This window comes from Scyliorhinus torazame, chromosome 3 (assembly GCF_047496885.1).
Source record: "Scyliorhinus torazame isolate Kashiwa2021f chromosome 3, sScyTor2.1, whole genome shotgun sequence".
NCBI classification, from domain to species: Eukaryota; Metazoa; Chordata; class Chondrichthyes; order Carcharhiniformes; family Scyliorhinidae; genus Scyliorhinus; species Scyliorhinus torazame.
In genome coordinates this window covers 275,916,368-275,938,936 of record NC_092709.1, presented here as the reverse complement: position 1 = coordinate 275,938,936, position 22,569 = coordinate 275,916,368, and the positions used below count along the sequence as shown (strand labels likewise).

The window sequence follows — 22,569 nt, the reverse complement described above, 5'->3', positions numbered from 1 at the left end:
GGAGCCGCCATTTTCTCCTCCCGGGTCCATGTGCGACCAATGGCCGCCGCCATCTTGCCCTCCTTCGACCACGTGTGCCCCATGGGCGCCGCCATCTTGTCCCGACCCCGCAATGTGCGCACCATGGGCGCCGCCATCTTGTCCCCCACAGGGTCTCCGGACATCCCAACATCGGAACTGCACACGCTCGCCACCCGAAGCATCCAATGGCTACCCGCAGCTCGCTTCGATGACGCTGGACCAATCTCGCCCGCACAACCTGGCCACCGCGTCGACGACGGTTAAAATCAACGGGCACGAGACCTTGTGCCTGCTGGACTCCGGGAGCACTGAAAGCTTCGTTCACCCAGATACGGTAAGGCGCTGCTCCATCGCGGTCTACCCTGCCAATCAAAGGATCTCCCTAGCATTTGGATCCCACACCGTCCTGATCCAAGGCTTTTGTACAGTCACCCTCACGGTCCAGGGCGTAGAATTTAGTAACTTCCGCCTCTATGTCCTTCCTAATCTCTACGCTGCACTCCTGTTGGCAGCAACCTCCAGAGCCTCACCCTCAAATTTGGCGGGCCCTTACCCCCCCTTACTGTTTGCGGTCTCACGACCCTCAAGGCCGATCCCCCCTCCCTTTTTGCCAATCTAACTGCGGATTGCAAGCCTGTTGCCACTAGGAGCAGACGGTACAGCACCCAGGACAAGACCTTCATCAGGTCCGAAGTCCAGCGGCTGCTTAAGGAGGGTATTATCGAGGCCAGCAACAGCCCCTGGAGAGCCCAAGTGGCAGTGGTTAAAACGGAGGAGAAACACAGGATGGTTGTGGACTACAGCCAGACCATCAATCGGTGCACGCAGCTCAACGCGTACCCCCTCCCACGCATATCTGATATGGTCAATCAGATTGCGCAGTACCGGGTCTTCTCAACAATTGACCAGAAATCCGCCTACCACCAGCTCCACATCCGGAAGTCGGACTGGCCATACACTGCCATCGAGGCGGACGGTCGCCTCTACCACTTCCTTAGGGTCCCTTTCGGTGCCACAAATGGGGTCTCGGTCTTCCAAAGAGAGATGGACCGAATGGTCGACCAGTACGGTTTGCGGGCCACCTTTCCGTACTTAGATAATGTCACCATCTTCGGCCATGACCAGCAGGACCACGATGCCAACCTCGATAAATTCCTCCGCACTGTCACTCTTCTCAACCTGACCTACAACAAAGAGAAGTGTGTGTTCAGCACGACCCGGTTAGCCATTCTCGGCCATATAATCCAAAACGGACTTCTCGGGCCCGACCCCGACCACATGCGTCCCCTCATGGACCTTCCCCTCCCCCACTGCCCCAAGGCCCTCAAACGCTGCCTGGGGTTCTTTTCCTACTACGCTCAGTGGGTCGCAAACTATGCGGACAAGGCCCGCACACTCATTCAGTCCACCCAATTCCCCCTCGCGGCCGAGGCACAACACACTTTCGCCCGCATCAGAGCAGACATCGCCAAGGCCGGGATGCGCGCAGTGGACGAGTCACTGCCTTTCCAAGTAGAAAGCGACGCTTCAGACGTCGCCCTTGCCGCCACTCTAAACCAGGCAGAGACCCGTGGCATTCTTTTCCCGCACCCTTCATGCCTCTGAAATTCGACACTCAGCCGTCGAAAAGGAGTCCCAAGCTATCGTTGAAGCTGTGCGGCATTGGAGGCATTACCTGGCCGGTAAGAGATTCACTCTCCTTACGGACCAACGGTTGGTAGCCTTCATGTTCAATAACACACAGCGGGGCAAGATCAAAAATGATAAAATCTTAGAACATAGAACAATACAGCGCAGTACAGGCCCTTCAGCCCACAATGTTGCACCAAAACAAAAGCCACTAAACTTTTAAATGCCCTCAATGTTGGCGAGTTCACTATTGTAGCAGGTAGGGCATTCCACGGCCTCACTACTCTTTGCGTAAAGAACCTACCTCTGATCTCTGTCCTATATCTATTACCCCTCAGTTTAAAGCTATGTCCCCTCGTGCCAGCTATTTCCATCCGCGGGAGAAGGCTCTCACTGTCCACCCTATCCAACCCCCTGATCATTTTGTATGCCTCTATTAAGTCTCCTCTTAACCTTCTTCTCTCCAACGAAAACAACCTCAAGTCCATCAGTCTCTCCTCATAAGATTTTCCCTCCATACCAGGCAACATCCTGGTAAATCTCCTCTGCACCCGCTCCAAAGCCTCCACGTCCTTCCTATAATGCGGTGACCAGAACTGTACGCATACTCCAAATGCGGCCGTACCAGAGTTCTGTACAGCTGCAACATGACCTCCTGACTCCGGAACTCAATCCCTCTACCAATAAAGGCCAACACTCCATAGGCCTTCTTCACAACCCTATCAACCTGGGTGGCAACTTTCAGGGATCTATGTACATGGACACCTAGATCCCTCTGCTCATCCACACTTTCAAGAACTTTACCATTAGCCAAATATTCCACATTCCTGTTATTCCTTCCAAAGTGAATCACCTCACACTTCTCTACATTAAACTCCATTTGCCACCTCTCAGCCCAGCTCTGCAGCTTATCTATATCCCTCTGTAACCTGCTACATCCTTCCACACTGTCGACAACACCACCGACTTTAGTGTCGTCTGCAAATTTACTCACCCACCCTTCTGCGCCTTCCTCTAGGTCATTGATAAAAATGACAAACAGCAACGGCCCCAGAACAGATCCTTGTGGTACTCCACTTGTAACTGAACTCCATTCTGAACATTTCCCATCAACCACCACCCTCTGTCTTCTTTCAGCCAGCCAATTTCTGATCCACATCTCTAAATCACCCTCAATCTCCAGCCTCCGTATTTTCTGCAATAGCCTACCGTGGGGAACCTTATCAAACGCTTTACTGAAATCCATATACACCACATCAACTGCTCTACCCTCGTCTACCTGTTCAGTCACCTTCTCAAAGAACTCGATAAGGTTTGTGAGGCATGACCTACCCTTCACAAAGCCACGCTGACTATCCCTACTCATATTATTCCTATCTAGATGATTATGAATCTTGTCTCTTATAATCCCCTCCAAGACTTTACCCACAACAGACGTGAGGCTCACCGGTCTATAGTTGCCGGGGTTGTCTCTACTCCCCTTGAACAAAGGGACCACATTTGCTATCCTCCAGTCCTCTGGCACTATTCCTGTAGCCAATGATGACATAAAAATCAAAGCCAAAGGCCCAGCAATCTCTTCCCTGGCTTCCCAGAGAATCCTAGGATAAATCCCATCAGGCCCCGGGGACTTATCTATTTTCAGCCTGTCCAGAATTGCCAACACCTCTTCCCTACGTACCTCAATGCCATCTATTCTAATAGCCGGGGTCTCAGCATTCTCCTCCACAACATTCTCTTTTTCCTGAGTGAATACTGACGAAAAATATTCATTTAGTATCTCGCCTATCTCTTCAGACTCCACACACAACTTCCCATCCCTGTCCTTGACTGGCCCTACTCTTACCCTAGTCATTCTTTTATTCCTGACATACCTATAGAAAGCTTTTGGGTTTTCCTTGATCCTACCTGCCAAATACTTCTCATGTCCCCTCCTTGCTCGTCTTAGCTCTCTCTTTAGATCCTTCCTCGCTACCTTGTAACTATCAAGCGCCCCAACTGAAACTTCACTCCTCATCTTCACATAGGCCTCCTTCTTCCTCTTAACAAGAGATTCCACTTCTTTGGTAAACCACGGTTCCCTTGCTCGACGCCTTCCTCCCTGCCTGACCGGTACGTACTTATCAAGAACACGCAGTAGCTGTTCCTTAAACAAGCTCCACATATCCAGTGTGCCCAACACTTGCAGCCTACTTCTCCAACCTATCCCCCCCAAGTCATGTCTGATGGCATTATAATTGCCCTTCCCCCAGCTATAACTCTTGCCCTGCGGGGTATACTTATCCCTTTCCATCACTAACGTAAACGTCACCGAATTGTGGTCATAGAACATAGAACATAGAAAATACAGCACAGAACAGGCCCTTCGGCCCACGATGTTGTGCCGAACCTTTGTCCTAGATTAATCATAGATTATCATTGAATTTACAGTGCAGAAGGAGGCCATTCGGCCCCCCGAGTCTGCACCAGCTCTTGGAAAGAGCACCCTACCCAAATACAACACCTCCACCCAACACCAAGGGCAATTTGGACATTAAGGGCAATTTATCATTGGCCAATTCACCTAACCCGCACTTCTTTGCACCTTTTCCAGAGCTTCCACATCCTTCCTAAAATGAGGAGACCAGAACTGTACACAGTACTCCAAATGTGGCCTTACCAAAGTTTTGTACAGCTGCATCATCACCTCACGGCTCTTAAATTCAACCCCTCTGTTAATGAACGCGAGCACACCATAGGCCTTCTTCACAGCTCTATCCACTTGAGTGGCAACTTTCAAAGATGTATGAACATAGACCCCAAGGTCTCTCTGCTCCTCCACAATGCCAAGAACTCTACCGTTAACCCTGTATTCCGCATTCATATTTGTCCTTCCAAAATGGACAACCTCACACTTTTCAGGGTTAAACTCCATCTGCCACTTCTCAGCCCAGCTCTGCATCCTATCTATGTCTCTTTGCAGCCGACAACAGCCCTCCTTACTATCCACAACTCCACCAATCTTCATATCGTCTGCAAATTTACTGACCCACCCTTCAACTCCCTCATCCAAGTCATTAATGAAAATCACAAACAGCAGAGGACCCAGAACTGATCCCTGCGGTACACCACTGATAACTGGGATCCAGGCTGAATATTTGCCATCCACCACCACTCTCTGACTTCTATCGGTTAGCCAGTTCGTTATCCAACTGGCCAAATTTCCCACTATCCCATGCCTCCTTACTTTGTGCAGAAGCCTACCATGGGGAACTTTATCAAATGCCTTACTAAAATCCATGTACACTACATCCACTGCTTTACCTTCATCCACATGCTTGGTCACCTCCTCAAAGAATTCAATAAGATTTGTAAGGCAAGACCTACCCCTCACAAATCCGTGCTGACTATCCCTAATCAAGCAGTGTCTTTCCAGATGCTCAGAAATCCTATCCTTCAGTACCCTTTCCATTACTTTGCCTACCACCGAAGTAAGACTAACTGGCCTGTAATTCCCAGGGTTATCCCTAGTTCCTTTTTTGAACAGGGGCACGACATTCGCCACTCTCCAATCCCCTGGTACCACCCCTGTTGACAGTGAGGACGAAAGGATAATTGCCAACGGCTCTGCAATTTCATCTCTTGCTTCCCATAGAATCCTTGGATATATCCCGTCAGGCCCGGGGGACTTGTCTATCCTCAGGTTTTTCAAAATGCCCAACACATCTTCCTTCCTAACAAGTATTTCTTCGAGCTTACCAATCTGTTTCACACTGTCCTCTCCAACAATATCGCCCCTCTCATTTGTAAATACAGAAGAAAAGTACTCATTCAAGACCTCTCCTATCTCTTCAGACTCAATACACAATCTCCCGCTACTGTCCTTGATCGGACCTACCCTCGCTCTAGTCATTCTCATATTTCTCACATATGTGTACAAGGCCTTGGGGTTTTCCTTGATCCTACCCGCCAAAGATTGTTCATGCCCTCTCTTAGCTCTCCTAATCCCTTTCTTCAGTTCCCTCCTGGCTATCTTGTATCCCTCCAATGCCCTGTCTGAACCTTGTTTCCTCAGCCTTACATAAGTCACCTTTTTCCTCTTAACAAGACATTCAACCTCTCTTGTCAACCATGGTTCCCTCACTCGACCATCTCTTCCCTGCCTGACAGGGACATACATATCAAGGACACGTAGCACCTGTTCCTTGAACAAGTTCCACATTTCACTTGTGTCCTTCCCTGCCAGCCTATGTTCCCAACTTATGCACTTCAATTCTTGTCTGACAACATCGTATTTACCCTTCCCCCAATTGTAAACCTTGCCCTGTTGCACGTACCTATCCCTCTCCATTACTAAAGTGAAAGTCACAGAATTGTGGTCACTATCTCCAAAATGCTCCCCCACTAACAAATCTATCACTTGCCCTGGTTCATTACCCAGTACTAAATCTAATATTGCCCCTCCTCTGGTTGGACAATCTACATACTGTGTTAGAAAAGCTTCCTGGACACACTGCACAAACACCACCCCATCCAAACTATTTGATCTAAAGAGTTTCCACTCAATATTTGGGAAGTTAAAGTCGCCCATGTCTACTACCCTATGACTTCTGCACCTTTCCAAAATCTGTTGGGTTTTCCTTGATCCTACCTGCCAAATACTTCTCATGTCCCCTCCTTGCTCGTCTTAGCTCTCTCTTTAGATCCTTCCTCGCTACCTTGTAACTATCAAGCGCCCCAACTGAAACTTCACTCCTCATCTTCACATAGGCCTCCTTCTTCCTCTTAACAAGAGATTCCACTTCTTTGGTAAACCACGGTTCCCTCGCTCGACGCCTTCCTCCCTGCCTGACCGGTACATACTTATCTTGCGGTGGAGAATCGAGCTCTCCACCTATAATTACAAGATCTTGTATCGCCCCGGTAAACTCAACGAGCCCCCAGATGCCCTCTCCCGAGGTACATGTGCCAGCGCACAAGTGGACCAACTCCGGGCCCTACACGACAGCCTTTGTCACTCGGGGGTCACTCGATTGTACCATCGGGTCAAAGCTCGCAATCTGCCCTACTCTGTAGAGGAAGTAAGGACAGTCATCAGGGACTGCCAGGTCTGTGCGGAGTGCAAGCCGCACTTCCACCGGCCAGGCCGTGCGTGCCTGGTGAAGGCTTCCCGCCCCTTTGAACGTCTCAGAGTGGATTTCAAAGCCCCCTCCCCTCCTCCGATCGACACACAAATTTCCTCAGTGTGGTCGATGACTACTCCAGATTCCCCTTCGCCATCCCATGCCCCGATATGACGTCTGCCACCGTCATCAAGGCCCTCAGCACCATCTTCGCTCTGTTCGGTTTCCCCGCCTACATCCACAGTGACAGGGGATCCTCATTCATGAGCGATGAGCTGCGTCAGTTCCTGCTCAGCAGGGGTATAGCCTCCACCAGGACGACCAGCTACAACCCCCGGGGAAACAGGCAAGTAGAATGGGAGTATGGGACGGTTTGGAGGGCCGTCCAGCTGGCCCTACAGTCCAGGAACCTCCCAGCCTCTCGCTGGCAGGAGGTCCTCCCTGACGCTCTACACTCCATCCAGTCACTATTGTGCGCCGCCACTAATAACACACCCCATGAACGTGTTTTTACCTTCCCCAGGAAGTCCACATCCAGGGTGTCGCTCCCGACTTGGCTCGCTGCTCCGGGACCGGTCCTTCTCCGTAGGCACGTCCGACTCAATAAGGCGGACCCCTTGGTGGACAGGGTTCACCTGCTCCACGCCAACCCTCAATATGCCTACGTTGAGTTCCCCAATGGCCGCCAAGATACTGTCTCACTCAGGGACCTGGCACCGTCAGATTCCACCCCAACACCCCCCCCACCAATGCGCCCCCCACCTCGCCGCCAATATTTACCCCACCAGAGCACCCATCCCCCCCATTTTCCGCACAAGAGGGTGAAGAGGACTTCTGCACGCTTCCGGAGTTCCCCGATGACTGGCCAGCAGCGGCACCGCCACCACCGCCATCGGTGCCACCTCCAACACCGCCAGCACCGACTTCACCGCCACCGTTACGCTGATCCCAACGAAGCACCAAAGCACCGGACCGGCTGAACCTTTGACGGACTCCGGACCGTCAACATGGACTTTTCTTTCCCTACCACTGTACATAATTGCACTAATTGTATATAGTTTCACGTCACCCCCGCTGGACTCATTTTTAACAGGGGGTGAATATGGTGAACCACTGTAATAGGAGATGTAAGGTAGGACCTGCACTACAGGTTCGCTGGTAGCTCCTGCCAGCTGGCTCCACCCACGGAGGACTGTATAAATATGCATGACGTCCAGTGCTCTGCCATTTCGCCAGCTGCAGCAGGAGGCCACGCATCTGACTGTAATAAAGCCATAGTTGTACCCAACTTTAGTCTTTGTGCAATTGATCGTGCATCAATCCCCAACTCCTCTAGACTTGTAAATCTCCCCTCCAGAAACAGATCCTTCATTTCTTTCACCCCTTTCTCCTCCCATCCCCGGAACATCGCATCCATCCTCCCGGCTCAAACCATCACATCCCCGGAACATCGCATCCATCCTCCCGGCTCAAACCATCACATCACCGGAACATCGCATCCATCCTCCCTGGCTCAAACCATGACCTTCGACTCGGCTTTCAACTTGAAGTGCTGTCGGAATTGCCCCCAAATCCTCAGTGTGGCTACCACTAGCGGATTCCCAGAATACTTTCCTGGGGCTAACTTCGCCGTTGCCCCTTACAGGAACCCGCCTCCATCCGTACTCACAAAGCTTCCAACTCCTTCCTCCAGCCATGTACTTTCTACGTATTCGCCACCCAGTAATAGTGCAACAGATTCAGAAAAGCGAAGCCCCCCAACTGCTGCCCCCTTTGGAGCACCACCTTCCTTATTCGCGCCACCTTCCCAGCCCACACAAATGGCGAGACCAGCCTATCCAACCCTTGAAAAAATGCCTTTGGAAAAGAGACCGTAGACACTGAAGCAGGAACAGAAACCATGGCAGAATATTTATTTTGACTGCCTGCACCCGGCCAGCCAACGACAAAGGGAGATTATCCCATCTCTCCAGATCAGATAGACAGATTTTTAATTCGTATAGGTTGAAGGTTTATGGAGAACGAGCAGGACGGTGGAGTTGAGGCCATGATGAGACCTGCCACGATCGTATTGAACAGTGGAGAAGGTTCGAGAAGCTAAATGGCCTGTTCCTGCTCTAGTTCTGATATTCTAAGAAAGAACAATTCTGTCTGATTCCACCATCCAGTTCTTGGTCTGTAGCCCTATAGGTAACCAGCACAAATCTGGTGTTCTTAATTAATAACTCACCTGATGGGGGAGCTGCATTCCGAAAGCTAGTCACTCCAAACAAACCTGTTGGACTTTAAGCTGGTGCTGTAAGATTTCTTACTGTGCCCACCACAGTCCAACACTGGCATCTCCACATCTTTATTAATAAGGGGATTTCTTGATTAATATGGAGATCAAGGGCTGGGATTCTCCGAGCCTCTGCCCCACAATCGCGCTCGGCAGAGGGGCGGATAATGAACGTCAGACCTGCGATCGGGTCCGACGCTGCTCCCGCGATTCTCTGGGGACTGGAGACCGGTCGGGGGCCATTGAAAGAGGCCCCCGCGGCGATTCTCTGCCGACAACTGGCCGAATTCCTGCCGGCATGGTTCCACCTGGCGGGAGCTCGGAGTGGCGGCTGCGGACTCAGTCCGTGGCTGCCCTAGCGGGGACATCCGTCACTGGGTGGGGCCTCCAGGACGGCCAGGCTCGCGATTGGGGGCCTTCGATCGGCGGGCGCGTGCGATCTCGGGGGGCGTATACTGTCGGGCGGCCCACGTTGTGGGTCCACCAAGTCGTGCGGGGCCGCTACCGCAGGCGGCAGCCACGCACATGCGCGGACCCGTGGCCGGAAGTGCAGGGCCCCGTATCAGCAGCCGGAGCTGCGAGGAGCACACTGGGACTCTGCTAGCCCCCTGCAAAAGGAAGAATCACTCAGGACTTTCTCCAGGAAAGTTCAGAGTGATTCGCGCCAGTGTTCCTGCGTGTGTGGGGACATAGCCCCATTACCAGAGAATTCTGCCCAGGGTTTTTGGGGAGAAGGCAGGAGAATGGGGATGAGGAACACATCAGCCACGATCGAATGGCGAAGCAGACTCGATGGGCCAAATGACCTAATTCTCTTCCTATATCTTGTGGTATTATGGTGTAAAACAGGACAGGCAAGCAATCGTTTTGGGAGTTAGCCATTCAGAATTGGCTGTTTACTAGAAAATTCAGGTTTAATTGTGCATCAGAAAATAATGTTAATCTTTGTGAATAGTATGCCATCATCCAGTAGCTTACATTGCACTTTACATGAAAGCACTTTTGTTACTGAAACAAGGTCATTGGCAGGGCCTGATATTTGCTGTTGAGCATACATTATTGACAACATGAAATGAAAACAGAAAATGCTGGATGAGCTAAGCAGATCTAACGGTATCTGTGGTAAGAGTGTAGCCACCTGAGTTGGCCACTTCCCGATTTAAAATGGAGAACCGCAAAGGCTGAAGGGAAATTCAGACAACACAGGCAAAGACTAGCAAGCACAGAAATCATGTGTATTGAAACCTGTAAAAAACCAGACAGCACTGAAACCAGCAGCCATCTGCATAGTAATGAGCAATTCCAAGGCATAATTGCAACAGTTAAGGTGAATAAAGCCAAGCCAGACTCCTCGTCGCCAGCAGGAGCCAAGACAAAGGAAGGCCAACGGACATTTAGGGACCGCCCAGCGATCAGGGAACAACTCCAGTATTGGAGAAATCGATCCAAGTGATCGGAACGCAGTCCAATCGCTTGGAACCAGGTACGGGGTCCGCCCCGAAGGGCGGGAAGCCCCTAGGGACTATAAAGTAAAGCCCCCAAGTTCAAATCGTTCTTCTTGGGCAGGGTCACTCAGCAACGCGAAGCAACCCCTGAGAGTGAACTGTCCAGCAGCCACGCCAACAAAGTAAGTCTCAAGTCAATGCTCGCTACGAGATAGGCGCTCCTAGCTACCAGTCCATACCAGCTTTTGAATCCTGCAGACTCAGGACCTGAACGAAAGGCCATTTGTTCCCCTGACCTGGTGGGCCAGTCCGAAGCTAAGTATAGGCCTTTTAGTGATAGGAATAGTCTAGAAAGTAGAGTTTATGCATGAGTAGTGATTTACTGTGTATAATAAATGTGTTTTGATTTGAATCTTACTAATTGGTGTGTTGAGTTATTGATCAGTCCTTGAACTTGAACCTCGTGGCGGTATCATAAAAATACCTGGCGACTCTAGAGCAAAGATTAAACAAACAGAGCAAATTACGAATTAAGAGCCAACCAAAAGTTAGCAACAAGAGAAACAGAGTTAACATTCTGAGTCTGTTTGCCTTTTCTTCAGAGCTGAAGAGGGATAGAAATGTGACGGATTATCTAGTTGACGATGGAGATGGAGAAGGTGGAGCAGGATAGAAGGACAGGGATAGGTGGCAGCTAAAGAGATTTTGACAAAGATATGATGGACACGGGACAAAAAGAGTGTTAATAGTTACAATAAAGATTTAAAAAGGTGCTGATAGTGGAATTAAGTTGGATAGCAGCATCTGCAGTATTTTGTTTTGATATTATTAACAAGATAACATTTTTCATCTATTTTAGCAATGAGTTTGCCAATAATGCCAGACAGAGCTGTGGTCACTTTTTGGACTAGTTATTGGATTTTCCCCTTGATTCATGGCTCTTTTCAGTCCATCATGCGAATGTAAATCTCTGATGCTCCAGCAGACATTTTTCCAGATGTCAAAATTTATATATATATAATCGTATCCTTGGACTAGAAGGAAAAATAATAACAATTGCCATTCAAGCCATGTCAATGTAATCTGTCCTCATCATTTAACTATCTAATTCCTAGTATTATTCTGATATGTTTTCACTGCAGCCCCTTCAAAGCCAATATTTATTTCCTAAGATAAAAACCGAATGTGGTCCTCAAGATGGAATCTGACCAAGGCTCCATTCTACTGAAGGACAACCTCCAGCCTGCTTGAAATGAAAATCATATTCAACTGGTATTCTTGATTGAATTTCACATCTGTTTACTAGCTTTGAATAATTGTGAACTTGGCCTCCAAAATTCTTAGCTTCTCTACAGTTCCTAATTTCTTAAAATATAGAAAATACTCTTATTTATTTGCTTCAGATCAAAAATAGATGGCCTCACTCTTTCCCATATTAATCTTCAGCTGCTATATATTCCAAAATCACTTGTCAATTTGAATCCTCTACAACTTTCTGCACCCATCTGTACTACTTAGTGCTAAGATACAGTACCCAAAACTGAACTCAATACTTGATCAAGATTTCATTTGACTGGAGAATAAACTAATTTTCTTTATAATCCAGTGCCCTTGACATAAACGTTATATTCAATTAGCCTTTTTGATTGAGTTTTTCTTGTGTTTCCAGTTTGCCAGCACACTTATCTTTTTCTGGCACATTCAAATTCAATTATCTCAAGTAGACAAGTGACTGGTTGGAGCAATCCTTTGTCTATCAGGGGTGACTGACAGGATCCTGGGATAACTATTTATTTTAGGTGATGTGGAGCAACAATGAGGGAATTACCACAGCAGAAATGTAATGTTCTTGACTGAAAGGGAGAAGTAAAAACACAAGAGGATTTTGAATGGAACAAAACAAATGAAAATGAAACAACAAAGACAATGAAAGATCATGGTTGCTATCGCTGTACATCTTCCAATTTGTTTTCCAAAATAGCAGTTCTTATATATTTGTTGCCATGATTCCTACAATTTTTTAAACCACATTCAGCGGTAAAATCTTGAGACTTCTCTTTAAAAAATTAAGTTGAGTGATTTTTGATTCTACTTCGCTTTAATCTCGGCACAGATTCAGTATATAATCCTTTTTCACAGATGAAATAGTATTTTCAATATACAACACATTAATTTGTTTATAGCCCTTTATGGAAAATAAACTATTATTCAGGGGCAAACAGGTGTAAAGTAATCAGGAAATAAATACAGTTCACTGAGTCCAGACAAAATAGGTCAGTTCATATAAAAAGGAGTTCAGAATCATGCAATTAAATTGACGGGTTGAAAAGAGAGTAAACGAGCTTTAAAAATCTGGAACAAAGAATTACTGGATAATTGTGAACATGTCCAATGTTTTTTGTCATTTTTAATAATTTCAAGCTTCTGAAGCTCCTGGAATCTATTAAAATACAAAAAAGAACACTATACTCCAGATCTATTGGCAGACTTTAAAAATAAGTAGGTTGCTGATGATGAAGAGCATATATTGAAACTGTTTGAGCTGCCATTGACGTAAAACAATTGAAAAACAACTAACATTCCCTAAAATCCAGTTTAATTTATTTTGTAATTCACAGGGTGGAGTTTCCACTTTTGTGTGTTGGAGAGATTGGTGGGAGCGCCCAGAAGAAAGTCAAGCAAGACAAGCGGACTCCTGCAACAAAGTCTGCCTGGTTGTCAAACCATGAAGTTAAATAGACAAAAATTTTGCACTTATGATCTATGCATCAGCTAATAAAGGAAAGTACCTTGCATGCCTTTTTAACCTTCTTATCTACCTGTCCTGCTACCTTTGGGGATCAGTGGACTTGTACTCCAATGACCTTTCATTCCTCCACACTTCTCGGTATCCTATCATTTATCATGCATTTCTATGCTTTGTTTGCACTCACCATCCATTATTACCTCACACTTCTTCACATTGAACATAGAACGTAGAACATACAGTGCAGAAAGAGGCCATTCGGTCTATCGAGTCTGCACCGACCCACTTAAGCCCTCACTTCCATCCTATCCCCTTAACCCAATAACCCCTCCTAACCTTTTTGGTCACTAAGGGCAATTTATCATGGCCAATCCACCTAACCTGCACGTCTTTGGACCATGGGAGGAAACCGGAGCACCCGGAAGAAACCCTCACAGACACGGGGAGAACGTGCAGACTCCGCACAGACAGTGACCCAGTGGGGAATCGAACCTGGGACCCTGGCGCTGTGAAGCCACAGTGCTATCCACTTGTGCTACCATGCTGCCGTGAATTCCATGTTTCACTTTTCTGCCCAGCTAGTCAGCCCATCAATATCCTCGTGCAGTCTGCAGCTATTGTCCTCATTAGCAATCACATCATCAAGTTTTGTATCATCTTTGAACTCCTTAAAATTGCCCCTATCATCAAGTCTCAATTATTCCACACCATGAAAAGTAAGGAATCTTATACTGAGCCCTGCTGAACCCCACATCCCAGTCGCAAAAACAACTGTTGACCCTTCATTTTTTGTCACTGAGTCAATTTCAATCCAACCAGCAAATATCCCTTGGATTCCATCAGCTTTCAATTTTCCAACCAGTGTGCCATTTGGGGCCTTGTCAAAAATCTTTCCAAAATTCATGTAGCCTACATCATATACATCATCTTCATTGACTCGCTTTGCCATCTCCTCAGAAAATTATATCAAGATAGTCAGACACAACCTTCCCTTAAACAAATCCACACTGAATTTCCTTGGTTTTTAAGTGGCATTTATACTGTCCCTCAGAATTTTTTCCAATAATTTTCCCAACACCAAGGCTGACTGGTCTCGAGCTGCTCAATCTATTTCTTTTTGCTCTTTTAACAATGTTAACAATCCTCTCGGTTTCTGCCACAATGTCTATAACTAGAGAGGACTGGAAAATGATCAGAGCCTCTGCTATTTCCTGCTTTTCATCTCTTAAGAGCTTGGGATACATTTCATTCAGGCTTAATGATTTTTCTACTTTGAAAGAGACTTAACGCCTTTATATTCCCTTTACATTTCTCACTATGTATAACCTATTCAATATTTCTGTTTAACTACAATGTTTGCATCATCACCCTTTTTTGCGAAAGTAGATGCAAAGTATTCAATCAACACCACACCACTCATTTGACAAAGACTTCTCATTTTCATCAAGGGGCATTAATGAGTCTTGTGCCCATGACACAAGAACATCCCACATGCTTACACCCTCACCAATAAGTGGCAGGATATGGGAGCAGCAGCGTGAGCCCACCTTGTATGACAGTATCCCCAGTGTGAGCCCTGACTGTTCACAATCTCTCACAACTCCCAACCTGAGAAAGAATCGCCAGCTCACATGCATGGATCATCTGGGCGGACAATGGTATGTTATCATAAAGACAGAAGTTGACCTTGTCAGACAATGAGAAGCACCAAAGCTCAACTCACAGAGAGTCCTGCCGACACAACCTGCTGGTACTGCCAATCCAGGCCCAACACCCTGAGGTGATGCTGGTTTGATCTTCGGAAGGGGAGGGGGGTGGTGTGGTAGTGGGAAGGAGTGGAATTCTAGGGGGAAGGAAAGAATGGAAGGAATAAGGGATAGGCTCAGGGGAAGGTGGATTGAATGTGGGGGTGGTTGAATGTTGAAGTGAGTGAGGGGGCAGAGGTAAGAGGTGGGACAGTGCGGTAGAACTGCCGGTGGCCTAGCTTCTTAGTTGGTAAACCGGGAGGTGATAAGGTGCTCTCGTGTGTGGCAGCCCTGGATCACATGTTGGGCGTCCTGATATGCTAGCTCTGGAGCCTTGCCCAGATCCTCCTGGACACAATCATCCACCTGATCAGATAAGGCCTGCCGTTCTTCTTCCTCCTCCTCCAGCATGTCGCCCTGCTGCTGCGCGATGTTATGATATGTATGTAGCAGGCCACGATGATGCTCGAGACCCGATGGGGGGTTATTTTGGAAAGCCCCACCATAGTGTTTCAGGCATTGGAAGTGCATCATCAGAATGTCAATGCATTGCTCATTGAATCTCTGGTTGCTGACTGTGTGTCATTATAACGGTTCTCCGCCTCGGTCTGGGGTATCAATCGCCATCACCTCAGCGGTTAAGCCTTGTCGCCCACTAGCCAAACCCTCACCCAAGGGAGTTCCTCAAAGGTGCCCAGAACCAACAGGCATGCCAGGATGAATGCGTCACGCACGCTGCCTGGATATCGGGCGCAGATGTGTATGATCTGCAGTTGATGAAGGGCAACCAATGTCGAAGCAGTGCTCGGAGGGTGACATGGGTGCAATCGATCGCACCTTAGATCTGAGGCATGCCAGTGATGGGGGAAAATCCAGCAGCTCAGGCATCTTTCTGGCCTGGTCCAGGTTGAAGGTGATGTATGTCGATGCCCGAATGGGCATCTGTGACAGCGCGGATGCACCTGTGCACGGACATTTGGGAGATCCCGCACAGGTCCCTGTTCGAGCCCTGGAATGAGCCAGATGCTTAGAAGTTGAGGGCCACCATCGCCTTGACAGCCATTAGGAGTGGGCAAGGTCGGCTCCACAGAGATTGGGGCGCCATGGGGTGCCATATTTAAAGGATGTCCTGATAAGAACTGAAGATTAATTCCAGTCCCCCAACCACAGAGGTATCGCTGGCATTTCTCCCTCCCCCCATCCTCCGTACAATCATCGGGGGCTCCCCAACCCTCTGCCATTGCAGACGTTTTGACGGGGTTCCCACCCCCGCTCACTTTCCATTCCCACCCCCCCCAACCCAGGCATGAAGGTTGCCCCCTCACTGCCCACAGCCCTTTTCCCCTTGATGCTCTCTCCCCTAACACACATAACAGGAACTCGCCACAATGTGGCTCTCGGACGGCTAGCCTGTGGCACTTCTCCTGGCACTGTTTCTTGGTGCAGGTTGGCATTGCCATGTTGTCACTGTGTCAATCTGGCAGTGCCCATCTGTGCCAAGCCTCTCTCCCAGGAGGAAATCTTACCTTTGCGCCCTCGAGGATCCCCTCAACTGATCCACGTCTTCAAATAGCTGTTGTAAACCTTGCTGACATGACGTCATGTCAGCGAAATTTGAATGTTTAGTGAGGGGGGCTCTGGGTAATTACAGTGAAATGTGTTCAAAAACATTAAAATGAGGTTCTCGCCCTTTGTAGGCATGTACTAGTGACGTCAAGGTGAGGAACGTGGAAAATTGGGAAGTGATCACTCTGGATTTTCCGCCCGAGTCGGCGATCCCGCAGACTGCTAACTTGGGCTCAAAATTGCTCCCAACATCTCACAAATTCCCTGCACAATAACAGGGTGGATATATTTATTTGATTTAAAAATCTGTTGCAAATTATCTTACCTTAGGTTGTTTTCGGAGGTTTGGAGAGAGTTTCAAGATTGTCACACCACCGCGCTCATCTCCTACCATTATAATAGGGTAGGTTGGATTGAATTCAATATGGGTCAGTTTATTTCTCTTCTTATTCACGATAGTTTGCTCGCAGATTGGTTCATATTTGTTAACATTCAAGTCAAACACATGAATCTGGTAAGTAGAAAAGAATTTGAAAAATTAATGGATAATACAACACACAGCCCTTTTCTCAATAAAATAAATACTTAATGGAATTATAGAAAAATGAGATTTGTTTTTTGGCTGAAGAATGGTGTATGAATTGTGACAACTGAAACAGCAGTTGGGAGAATAAAATGGAATAGCCCATTGCCATAGATCTGTTTACATGATTGGATGCTATTGATGCTGTGGGGCTAATTACATATTTAAGGAAAGAAAAGTGAGAGACGATCTAATATGCTATATTAAGTACACAAGTAAAAAGTTAACTGAATAAAAATAGGAAAAAAGAAAGAATTGATAGAAGAATAAATAAGGACCTGAACTTGGCAGCAAGGAGCATCTGCATCTGTGCTTTGATTTGAATGCCCTGTTTTCGATGCCAGGCTCTTCCAGAGGGTGGATATATGCCAGGAAGGTGCCTCAACCATAAAATGGCATGAACTAGGCAATTTGCTAGCATTAAAACCTCATCAGGCTCAGTATACCTATGCTTGGGAAGAGGCCAGTTTATTACCTTTTATCTATACTGAGTGATTTTAAGGATTAGCATTCATATATAATGGAGTTTTGTTTCGATGAATAAGGTTCAAATTTGATTTGAATTTCAAATAAACAAAAGACAATAAATACCATATTAAACTGCCAAAGAATATATAATATATTCTGAAAATACTGAGGGCTGGATTCATAGAATTCCTACAGTGCAGAAGGAGGCCATTCGCCCATCGAGTCTGTGCTGACCCCCTGAAAGTGCACCCTAACCTAGGCCTAATCCTGCACCCTATCCTTGCAACCCTACCTAACCTGCACATCTTTTGACTGTGGGAGGAAACCGGAGGAAACCCACGTAGACACGGGAAGAATGTGCAAACTCCACACAGACAGTTGCTCGAGATTAGAATTGAACCTGGGTCCCTTGTGCTGTGGTGCAGCAGTGCTAACCACTGTGTCACCGGTGATCGTGGACCATGTAAAGGTCCATTGACATCGGGCAGGAAATTCCAGCCACTGGGCGGGCTCAGCCGACGAATCCCACCATGAATGCCAGGAAACACTATAAAGAAACATCATGAAGAAATCTGTAATAATCTGCACGAGGCACACAGGGCAAGATTGATAGTTTCCCCATGTGGCATGAGGAGCATGTGCCGACAACCACGGGGCCAAAAACCACGTTGTGTAAAATGTTGGCCAGATAGAGACCGACTGACACGGAGAGAGGACCCGGTGAGGTTTAAGTGGGATCCTTGTAAATAATTGTTTTTATAAATAAACATCTTCTTTTGTTTACTCGTCTAACTCCCTTTGTCTTTATTAAAAAATCTATGCCAAGGCAATAGATTATGCCAACCATTACACAAGAAACTGTTCAGGAAAATGGAAGCAAATAGAAAGGGAAAGAAATTGGTTAGAAAACAACAAAGGCTAAATTGGATGGCCTGTGAATACATGCGCAGGGATCAAAGAACTCAGGAAATGTACAAGGGTGATTAATTATGGACACAATATGGCATGATCTTATTTAAATATTTTGTTTACAAAGTTTATTTTGTGATGGCACTTATTCTTACATTATGACCAGCAGGACAAGAAATTGGTCACTGACAGGGGGAAGATAAAGAGTGTGGGACTGTTGTTGAATGGGGAATTGAAGTTGCAGTTACTGGTATCGCACTCAAATTATTCTTTCATAGGTAGTCAAGCCAAGAAAAGGCTATCTAGGTTGATGCCACTCTTCCTCCTCCTAATGTTGCTCTTCCTCAGTCACTTGCCTGATAGCTGGTGGGAAGTGCTAGCCCCACAGAATTGAGATGTTGTGCAGCATGCAGCAGACCGCAGTGAACCCCAAGGCCTGCTTAGCCATATACTGTGAACGTGTAGACTCCACACAGACAGTGACCCAAGCCAGGAATCAAACCTGGGACCCTGGAGCTGTGAAGCTACAGTGCTAACCACTGTGCTACCATGCTGCCTCTACACTCCTATGTTCATAAAAATCTCTTAGCATCTGTGCTTTAGCTGCTTTAATGACACAATTTACAACTTTTACTGTTTCTAGCTAGATGCGGCCAAGGCACTGGTGTATATTGATGATCTGGTTTTAATATAAATTCCACAATGCAACAGCAATAGGTTGGATTTGGCTTTTAAATTCACATCTGCTAAAGACATGTCTCTTGTGTTGCTTTCCTCAATAAACATATTGCAACATACTCTTATTTCTTTGCCATAATAATCAGTCATAATATTTTCTCCAAATCATAATTTGGATTCCGAATACAATCTTGGACCTCCTATGAAAAACATATTGCAACATACTCTTATTTCTTTGCCATAATGATGAGTCATAATATTTTCTCCAAATTATAATTTGGATTCCGAATACAATCTTGGACCTCCTATGAAAAACATAATTATTCAAATAAATGCATGGGAAGGACTTAAATACCCCAAGTACTTTCTTGTGCAACAACATAATGCTAATTGTTTTCATAATGAGTATCAGTGAGCATTGCAAGTTATTTAAATGTGGAGGCAGAGCATCTAAGTAAATCATGTACATGTGCAACATCCATACAATTCCTTCACAGATTATTGAATTGCAGTCAGGAGTTTAAACTTGGTTGATTATGCCCTCCTCTTCCTTTGGGCCCTGAAGCCAATTGTAGGAACATTGTCATTTCATAGAAATTACAGTGCAGAAGGAGGAGGCCATTCGGCCCATCGAGTCTGCACCGGCTCTTGGAAAGAGCACCCTACCCAAGGTCAACACCTCCACCCTATCCCCATAACCCAGTAACCCCACCCAACACTAAGGGCAATTTGAACACTTAAGGGCAATTTATAATGGCCAATCCACCTAACCTGCACATCTTTGGACTGTGGGAGGAAACCAGAGCACCCGGAGGAAACCCACGCACACACAGGGAGGATGTGCAGACTCCGCACAGACAGTGACCCAAACCGGAATCAAACCTGGGACCCTGGAGCTGTGAAGCAATTGTGCTATCCACAATGCTACCGTGCTGCCCACTAAACATTATCTCCAGCATAGATCAGATGGCTCAGCATAGAGCAGGGTTTGGACCTGTGACCTTCATGTGATGCATGACTTTGGTGTTCAGTAAATAAATTTACTGAATTATTAGGGAGCATTCAAACTGTTAGATTTGCCTGAACACCAGTGGCCATTAACTAGATTGATATTATGCAATGTAGAAGTGGAGCTTTTATTCCATCTTGGCTATCACTTTGACAAATGCACCAATTAGTAATAGGTTGCAATCAAAACACCAATTAAGTGTTCTCTCTTTCTCCTTGACTCTGACCCCCTTTATTCTGAATATTATGAGCGATCATATTTCTTATGCTTTTTAACAATCTTATAGTGCTAGGATTGCCCCTGCAGTGCTGTCTTTCCAGATCCTGACTGGGAGAATATGGTCGAGTGTATCTACCATTTTTTGTTTTTATTTTTTACATGTTTGATATGGAAGAAACACACTTCAAATGCAGAGCATTCACCTTACTCTAAAATTACAAAAGATAAAATGGTTATTCGTTGTATTTGTTCTTTTTAGGACAATAAAAACAACTTAAGCAAAGCATATACTGAATACATCATTCATATTTTTAAAATGCATCATTTGTCCTTCCCCATGACAATATTGCAATATTAATTAATTCATAAATATCCTTTTGTAAATTCAGCTTTTGAACAATAACAATTCCAGCCCCTTCCCAAAAATTAATAAAATTAATTGGCAAAATCACTTTACATAAGAAGTTTGGGAAAGTAATCCACAATTAGTAGCATATTTACATCAACATACAGAAAGCTACTGTAAATTATAACAGCTTTAATTAACACTAAAATAGATGTAATTATTGGACTGTAGAAATGGTTTATGAACCTGAAGTCTCAATTATCATTTCTCACATATATTTGGTAGTTAAGTGATGAAGTTGCAAATGCAGTGTATATTAATAACTGACCTAATAACTTGTCAATACAGAGAGAAAACGTTGCATTTCTATCGTACTTTTCACAACTTCAGGTTGCAGCAAAGCACTTTACGATCATTGAAGTACTTTTGAAGCATATCCTTTAACAAATTTGAAAGAAGCTTTTCAGGTAAAGTTTCCAAACCGACTGCCAAACTCAGGCTATTCTACGTGGCCAGCTTTCATAAGGATTGCCATTTTAATTATGCAGGCTGGATTGTGCATGCCAATTGGAGCTCTCGGTCAATAGGGACAGAAAATAGTATTCAGCTGCAGTTCACACTGCCTTCATCAGTTGACTGCCCTGTTGTTGGCTCTGGGCCACCACTGGAACAGAAATTCCTTGAATCTCCACCAAATCTATGCTGGCTGTGAAAAGAGTCTTTGAAAAAGATTAAATGACTTCTGATTAAAACACTGTTTCCTTGTCCCATGTGTTTCTTGCAACTGCTGCCCCATTTTCCCATCTTGTTGGCTGCTTGTCATTCAGCTCATCAAGTCCATGTTGGTTCCCTCCAGAGCAATCCACTCAGTCCACACTCCTGTTTGATTCCGGCAGTCCTGCAGATTTATTTCCTTCAAGACCTCATTCAACTTCTTTTTGATTTTCACCACCCTCGTGCACAGCAAGTTCCAACTCAATACCAGTTGCTGTATAGAAAAAGTTCTTCCTCATATGTCCCCCTACATCTCTTGCCCAAAATCTTAAATCTGTGTTCTTTCATCCTTGTACCATCAGCAAATGAGAAGAATCGTTCCTTGTCGATCTGATCTAAGCCTGTCAAAATCTTGTACACCTCTATTAAATCTCCCATCCATCTCCTTTACTCCAAGGAAAACAATCACAGCCTTTCCAACTGTAGAATCTGCTAAAGCAGCACACATTGACCAGGCAGGCAGAAAATAAGTTCTACATTTATTTACAATACTGCACTCTCCACTCCCCGAAGGGGCTCCCTCTCTGACTTGCTCCCAGGTCAGGGTTTTTATACTAGAGGTCCGATTCATCTAGTTAAGGGGGAAAGCCCACTCCTTAGTTACCAGGGGAGTTCATAGTCTGAGGACGTCACCTGGCATATAATTGTCCTACTACTGTGATCTCTGAGGGTTATACCACTAACCTTATTAATAATCAGATTAATAATAATAATAATAATATTTATTGTCACAAGTAGGTTAAAATTAACACTGCAATGAAGTTACATCAAAAATCCTCTAGTCACCACACTCCCAGCACCTGTTTAGGTACACGGAGCAAGAATTCAGAACGTCCAAATTACCCAACAAGCACGTCTTTTGAGACTTGTGGGAGGAAACCGGGGCACCTGGAGGAAATCCACACAGACACGGAAAGAACGTGCAGACTCCACATAGACAGTGAACCAAGCTGGGAACCAAACCTGGGACCCTAGCGCTGTCAAGTAACAGTGCTAACCACAGTGCTACCATGCCGCCTCTCCTTCAGAGAGGACGGCCCGACGATCGGTG

The 22,569-nt window shown here is 46.1% G+C and overlaps 1 protein-coding gene across 2 annotated transcripts in view; it reads right to left on the bottom strand.

Annotated features, from left to right (window-relative positions):
• The window catches only part of dnai1.2 (dynein, axonemal, intermediate chain 1, paralog 2), a 441,248-nt gene that overhangs the window by 5,487 nt on the left and 413,192 nt on the right, over window positions 1-22,569 (bottom strand). For both annotated transcript variants that reach the window (XM_072497265.1, XM_072497264.1), the window contains exon 19: window positions 16,858-17,043. In XM_072497265.1, the coding sequence (XP_072353366.1) occupies window positions 16,858-17,043 (186 nt within the window). The remainder of the gene's footprint in view (window positions 1-16,857; window positions 17,044-22,569) is intronic.